The sequence below is a fragment of the Quercus suber genome, unplaced genomic scaffold (assembly GCF_002906115.3).
Source record: "Quercus suber isolate HL8 unplaced genomic scaffold, Cork oak 2.0 scaffold_416, whole genome shotgun sequence".
NCBI classification, from domain to species: Eukaryota; Viridiplantae; Streptophyta; class Magnoliopsida; order Fagales; family Fagaceae; genus Quercus; species Quercus suber.
The window spans coordinates 401,953-409,861 of record NW_027069867.1 but is presented as its reverse complement, the minus strand read 5'-3'; the positions used below and the strand labels follow the sequence as shown (position 1 = coordinate 409,861).

Genomic DNA, 7,909 nt, shown 5'->3' with positions numbered 1-7,909 from the left:
AACCAGCTCACTCAAGCTGACCAATAACAAAAATCAGACAACGTAATGAAACTCTTCATGTTGCGGCCACAACATACCAAAAAAAAAAAAATAAAAAAAAAAAAAAAAACCTAATTGATATATTAACCTAATGATAAGAGCAAGCAATTATTATAGAGTAAATATCATAAATTAAAATTATATTGTATCTCAAAAAAAAAATCTGTAAACTATAAATTGTTAAAATAGACCATGGGACACTTGCAGCCAAATTGGTACCTTTATCTATATATTTCTATATTTATGGCAAATGTTTTCATTTAATTCATGAACAGAGGGTTAAGGGGAAAATTTTCCAAACTAAAACACAGACCCAATCCCTCTCAATCATAGTTCTAACCAAATGAGGATAAACTGAATAACTTGTGTTTTCAGTGGGAAAAGTCTGGGACAGTTTCACGGCACAATAAAAGAGCTAAAGAAAAGGGACAAAGTGAAAGCCATACAGGGTCCACCCCCTCTAGCAAGGTGCGTGTGACCCCACATAACAACAACAATACACTGTGACCCCACCCGTGACTGGCCCACATTTCCCGCCTAATTATTATATAAAAAAAAAAAGGTCCCTAGGGACGTAAATGAAAAGATGATATTACCAAGGAATATTTTTGAAAAAAATCAAGAATATAATCTGACCATAAATTTGTGAAAGAAAGTGGTTTTTGTAATTTTTCTGTAGACTCTGTACAATATAGCACAAAGCTCGCCCGTGAAGAGAGGCTTTTTTTTAATTGATTTGAACATCTACATATACCTAGTTTTATAAGACTGTATAAGGCTATAAAGATTCAGACAACTTTCAGAATAAAATAGAAAAGTAAAAATAGAAGCATAAAATAAAAAGAAAATGATAAATTAAAAACAATGTGGAGTCCCTTTGATTATGTGTTTGGAAAAAAAGATAATCAAGTGTAAGTGTTTGTAGGGTGTGAAAGGTAAAAGTAGGAGTTCAAGTCTCTAGAAGAAAGTTTCACACATATATACATATTAAGCTAGAACAGAATTTCTATCTTATATCAACCAAAAAGAAAAAAGTTTAAAGGTAATAAAAACACATGGTTGAATTTATTTGGACCATTTTTTGGTTCAAATAAATTCAACCATGTGTATATTTCATAAATTCACAATATTTTTTTTTTTTTGAAAGGCCCCAATTTAGTGAATATAAAGAATATTCTCAACTCCAATTCTCCATGTTTGTAAATTTAAAAAAAAAAAATGAAAAAGCTTTCAAAATAAAAAATGAAATATTTGTTGTCACTAATGAAAATTGATTTTAGATATTGTTGACAGTTTCAACATTAATATTTCGTCGTTTTTTAAGGAGCTTGAAAACCCAAGAGATAATGATGTAGATAACAAGATTAGATTCTTTACTTTGATAGTCATCTAAATCTTTATCTTTATATAGAATTAAACAAAAAGGAATAAACAAAAGTTTGAAGATTAGAATTTAGAACTCTCTTCTAATTCGATTGGGACACTTGATTCCAGGACTTCACATCTTTACAAACTACTACTCAGCCTCTAATCTAAACCCACCTGCTCATATAACTATAATTAGAAGACTATTAATTATTACATAAAATTGAAAGCGACAGACTTTGAGACAGTTGAAATCTCTCTATCTCAAAGCCTCAAAACCTTTCTCCCTCCTCACATGATTCTCCAAACCACCTGCACAGCCACATAATAGTTATCACTTATTAGCATCAAAGATCATAAAACCCATGTAGATTAAATTTTAAAAATTAAAAAAAAAAAAAAAAGGATTCAGCAATTAATCAAACACTCTCCAATTTATATTTCTAATCAAGAATTGATGTTTATATATATAACTTCTGCCATTTGCACTGGTTCTCTTTGCTGGATAAAAAAAAATGTTTAACTTGTATTTTAATAGGAAATTTCCTTCAAATTGTTTTTCTATTTGTTTTTCCTTTTGTGAGGTTGGGAAATTTCACCCACTTGTTTTTTTCTTTTAATTATTTCCTGGATGTTTATAATACAGAAAACGAGAGGAAATAATAAAACAAGGGATATATAATAAATATAAATAAGGCGATCAGTTTCTGAAACAAAACCATGAATATATGTAACTGGAATTATCAGATATCACAGGCATTAAAATCCAAAAAGCTGTTTCGTACACAAATAAATAACAGAAACCCACATCAAATCAAACTGCTACAGTTGTTACAAACTCCTAAGCAAAAACAAAAGCCAGAAAAAGACACACCCATGACCCAACCAAACAGACAACATTCAATTAAAAAAACAACAAAGTATTATTATAATTAAAGAAAATTAATTAAGCAAATTTGATCCAAGACCCAGAAAGCAATTACCTTGTGGTTTACAACTAGGTGGATCTTCAAAGAGTGACAAAGAGAGTTGCTTGTGAGCAACCCCTATGTCAAACAGTATAAGCCCTGATTTGGGATCATCAACAATGATATCTTTCACAGGTAGCCATAGAAAAAGCTCTTCTTGGGACAAACCAACAACACCTATGAGACTTCCATAGCTAAGATTTGCCCTCACAACACTGTCAAAGTAGACCCTATTCTCAAACTTGGTGAGACATGGCCCATCTAGAAACACTTCTAGTGTACCATTGTCTAAGAGTGTGTAGGACTTAACCTCCTTAGGAAGTAGACCAGGTGGTAAGCCTTTGGAGCGAAGAAGGTCATGGATGGAGGAGGTGTAAGAGAGAGAGATAGGCAGTGAGAAAAAGATCAGAAAGGTGCATAGAAAGACTGAGAAGTGGGTGTTAAAGAAGTTGGCCATGGTTGATTAGAATTTAGAACAAAGAAGAGAGAGAGAGAGAGAGAGAGAGAGAGAAAGAGAGAGAAAAATGAGGTTTAAGGAGTGGTTTTTGAGAGAGAGCTGGAGGGAGGTTGGAAAGTGGAAAGACTGTTTAAAAAAGGATGTATTTGGGCGATGTTGAATTACTGTTCTGCCCTTGTTTGGTGACTAAGTGGGGCCAATTGGGTTTTGTCCTTAGGGTTTTAATTATTTTTGTATTGTATAACCTAATGAACCTTAAATGGATCTTGGTTGTTTATACTTTAGATGGGAGTAACATTTTATTACTTTTTTACCCAGAAAAAAAATATATTTTTTGGTACCTTGCTTAATCTCTCATTTATTTGTCTTCTAAGCTTTAATTAATTTATTTATTTATCATGATTAACACCAATTTATGCGGGTACCGTACTAGTATTAGAAATTCATATTAGAACTACCGTATACTTTTGGTATGATAGTTTCTTCACAAATATAAGTGTTTGTTAGATATAAAAGGCAAAGATTAGAGTTCAAATTTTCAAGATAAAGTTTTATACATATACATTTAGATTAGACTGAAATAGAATTTCTATCTTATATTTGGTAAAATTACTTTGGGATTAGTTTTACTTATTCCTTTTTCTTTTTCTTTCAAAAAGATTATTATCCGTTCCTCATAAATTCTCTTGCATCCTCATCTAGTCAATTCTGCAGTCAAATGACTCAAATCCAATGTACTTCGATTTGATGATTCTCACAATTACATTAAATCGTAGAGAATTTCCATAGTTACTTGATGAATGTGCACTCATCACCGAACCTCTCAAAGCCAATGACCACAATAATGGGAAAGGACACAATTGCATATTTTTCTGCACTTTATTTGGCTTATCAATTTTGCTACTATTTATAGTTTTATACTCTACTCTATGAACAAGCAAATAAGTCATGAATAAGAATATCTCACTCTAAACTCCAAAGTGGTCCAAACAGCTCAATCAATGTACATCCACATTGGTCACATTTCATCACAGATATGGACAGCTAGGTTAATTAATATGCAAGCCTAAGTTGTTAGTTGTTACGCCATCCAAAACATTTATTACCCCCAAGACAGAAAATTATCAAATTAACCAAGGTTTTAACAGTGAAAAGGGTATTTTAGTAAATCCATAATTCATAGTAACGACAACGGAGTGTCACACAAAGTAACGGTTGTATCTACAGTCAAAAAGTCAGAACCCAGAAGGCCCCTTGACCCTTCACATCAATTTTTAACTAAATGGATAGTGAAAAAGGTAAATCCATTTTTTTTTTTATAATACAAAAAAAAAAAAAAAAAATCACGCATTTAGTCATTTCCACCTTTATTTAAATCTCGTCATGCATGGCGTGAGACTGTCTAAGCATTAGTGGTGCTTTTCACAACTTAAATTCACTATTTTGAGACACATGTGTAATGAATTACAAAAACTTCATGAGAAATGCTAATAAGTGGCTTTAAGACACTAGTTAAGAATTCAGTTAAAGAAAGTTTTTATAAGGAAAAAAATAATTAATATTTTGACAATTTTTTTCATTTTTCATAAAAATAATGTTAAAAATTTTTTAAAATAAATTTTTAACCAATGTCCTAAGAGCATTAGTTACCATGACACAAACTTATACCATTAAGCTGCGCATGGAATGATGAAAAAAAGTAGATTCACACTGCATAGTTGTGCTAACATGTTAGCACTTTATTTTTTGTATGTGTTGGGACACAGATTGGCTAGCCAGTGCATGAGCGAGGCGTAGGAATCATGTCAGTGATCTGAGCTTAATACCCGGGGAGAAATTTACGAAGTTTCCATACCTTTTAACAAAAGAGGGCAATGAAAATATTATATTTTCCTTTATGCCACTGTAGTATCACGCAGTGACAGTGCTTGGACCTAAAAAGTTTCCAGAGATAATGATTACGTTACCCACAGGGGACCTTTAGTAGGTGCTAGCAGCTTAGATGCTATATCATTCAATACACGTGGACCAAGGAGCGATCGCCGACTTTACATTGGTTTTTGGGGATTCACATTGCGTGCAATACAAATCAATGCTGTATACACAACAATATTTACTTTTTTTTTTATACAGTAATTATTTAGTTTTTTTTTTTTAACTATTTATAAATTTTATTATATTTTTAGTATTATTCATGAGTCTCATTACATTATTTCAATTACTTTTTAAGTTTATTTATAGTACTTTTAATAAAAAAATTTCAATTTTAACTAAATAAATCGTTTTCAAACGGACTCTAAATTTCACAGAAGTTTAGTTGGTAGATTATTATTTATTAATGGGTTTTTACTCTACTAAATATCAAATAAATACTATTTTTGTTTTTTGTAGGTTCTAGTTATCTCAATTGGTAAAGTATTTGATGGTTGAATAATAGATCTGGGATTCAATCCTCACCTACACTAAAAACCAATTGATGTCTTGGTCTGATGATAAAAAGTATCTTCAGGAGTGAACGTTATAAGTTGAAACTCTCTTAAAAAAAAAAAAATTGTTTGACTCTCTATTTTATATACTTTTTTGTATTAAAATTGTTCTGATTTTTTGAGATGTAAATTGCTATTTAAGTTTTTGTATTAGATTTTATTTACATCTTTTTTCAAAAGTTGTTAGGAAAATTTTATTATTGATTATTTGACATATTAATAATAATTTTTTGGGGGGATATAAATTTTAATTTTAATTGAGTTAAATTTCTATTGGCTTAATATTTTGGGGGTCTTTTTGAAGGTGGAGAAAAATGCAAAATTCACCCTTTTTTCAAAAAAAAAAAATCTTCATTTTACAATTTTAAAGAGATTTTTATACAATTTTGGGGGCTTTTTTCTTATGCAATTGGGGGCCTTAAAACCCTTCAAAAAAATTGTACAAGTGGGCAAGGACGGACCTATACTAGGGCAGAGGGGGTCCATGCCCCCCCCCCCCCCCTCTCCCAAAAAAAAAAAAAAAACTAATATATGCATATAAGCTATAAAAAAAATGGTGTACAAAAAATTAAGATTTGCCCCTTAAATATATATATATATATATATATTTGTCTTTCCTATATAAATATTTAGATATTGACCTATATGAAAAGAAATAAATAAATAAAATTCATGCCCCTTTAACTAAAAAAATAAAATAAAAAAAAATAAATATGGACTAAACAAAAATCGCTCACAAAATAAGAAACACTTATTTTGTATGTTATACTTTGTTAATATGTTTTATAATATGAAATGTTTAAGATACTTATTTTGTATGTAGCATTTTGTTGAATATGAAATAGATGTTAGTTTTTATTTTCATAATTTTTTTTTTGGTTTTAAGCTTTGCTCCCCCACCCCCACCCCCTCCCCCCAAGGTACGAATCCTAGTTTTGTCCCTATAAGTGGGGGCCTAGGGATCGAGTTGGCCTTGGGCTCACCACTGAAACTATTTTATTATAGGAAAAGTTAATGAATATCTTAAGTGTATTGGATTATAAACTATTTTTAGAAAATTTTTATGAGAAAATAAAAAAAAAATGTAACTAATTTTTTTGACAGTTTTTTTTTTTTGGGAAAACAAACAATAAATGAAAGTGATATTTAAACTTTCTTAAAATGTTTTATTAACAAATAATCTAAGTGTAGCTGTTAATAAGACCTTTTTATTATTTGCCATAAACAACTTGTTACCTCATACATGTGTGAAATNAGTCTTACCCAATTTTATGTGCTTTACAGGCTGTCCTTGGGTGGATATGCACTTGTTAAAGTGGATGTATGTGCTTTATGAGTAAGGAAAATATTGGAGGGATGGGGTGTCCTCTACGAGGAAGTACATGAAGAAAGGATGCATCATCTTTTTTTCAATGATTCTAGCTTTTGTCATGGGCCTGGCCTTCTTGTTGGGAAGTGGCACTTCTCCATAAATCTATTACTTGAGGATAATTGATGAAGCACAGTGGTTTTTAATTTTTTTTTCTTTTAATTAGCCATTTTGAACACTTGAAACTATTTGAATACTTAAAAATTAGGTTGGTGCTTTAGTTTTATATGAGAATGGAGTTTAATTTGGAATTGCACAATTGTGTTTATGTTTATATTTTGAATCATGTTATTAAATTTGGATCGAGTGAAGGCCTGCGTCCAAATTAGTTTTTTTTTTTTTATTATTATTATTATTTAAATACTTATTTCAATGGTTTCAAACTATTGAAATTTATCTCAAGACAACATATATTTCAATAGTTTTCAATAATATTTCGACATTTAATAATTGTTGATAAAGGTGAATCACATTTTTCGACGGTCACATAGGATGTAGAAAAAAAGTTTCGACATAGTTTTTAGTGGCGCTTCTCAACGGTCACTTAAACTGTCGAAAATACTTTTTTCGATGGTTTCTAATACTTTTTTTGACGTTTTCAATCGTTGAAAATAGCAAACTTTCTTGTAGTGTGATTCTCTCACCTGCTGCTGGGTGCTGCTCCCTGCGAGTCTGCGACCCACCCTTCTCTCTCAACAATACCACAAGGCAGGCACAAACTCTCTCTCTATCTGAGCTCGCATTTTCCTTCAAGAATTGATTTGGGTTTGTCACAAAGGACACGAGCTGGTGAGTGTTTACACTAGTCCCAGCTTATCTTGGCTCCAAAAACCTTCATTTTCAGTTGTGCGCGCCCGATACCGAAACCCGTCGGACTGGGCCTCAAGTTGGGCTCACAACTTACTTGTATAGTGGGTTTGGATTTCCAACACTGGGTCGTTCTTCTCGCTGAGACCTAAGGCCCTTTCTTTTCTTTCCTCGTGGGTCTGGGTCACCTTCTCTTTTTACTCACTCTGTTCTTATACTCTCCATACTGCGCACCATTTTTTCCAACCCCCTTCTTCTCCAAACTTCCTGCATTTATAGGCCATAGTTTAGTGGAGAGGTCATAATTACTTGCCAACGAGTGCAACCGGCGGTCCACTATTATCGATCGTAAGTGGGTGGTCAGGTAGGAGTGGGAAATTATGAGGGTGGCGTTGGAACTTGGTTCCTGCCTCCACGA

At 31.9% G+C, this 7,909-nt stretch overlaps 1 protein-coding gene across 1 annotated transcript; it reads right to left on the bottom strand.

Moving 5' to 3' along the window:
* Positions 1-1,467: 1,467 nt before the first annotated feature.
* On the bottom strand, positions 1,468-2,951 carry LOC111990300 (uncharacterized). Its single transcript, XM_024022090.2, has 2 exons — positions 2,388-2,951; positions 1,468-1,716 (listed from the first exon to the last, which is right to left on the bottom strand). Exons 1-2 carry the CDS (start codon positions 2,827-2,829, stop codon positions 1,664-1,666), a joined length of 495 nt encoding a protein of 164 aa, XP_023877858.1. The 5' UTR covers positions 2,830-2,951; the 3' UTR covers positions 1,468-1,663.
* Between the last annotated feature and the right edge of the window lie 4,958 nt (positions 2,952-7,909).

Bases quoted from the DNA above. Each gene is read 5' to 3' on its own strand.
- LOC111990300 (XM_024022090.2), bottom strand. From the start codon at position 2,829: ATGGCCAACTTCTTTAACACCCACTTCTCAGTCTTTCTATGCACCTTT. The intron at 1,717-2,387 runs GTAATTGCTTTC...GTGGCTGTGCAG, and splicing joins ACCTAGTTGTAAACCACAAG to GTGGTTTGGAGAATCATGTG.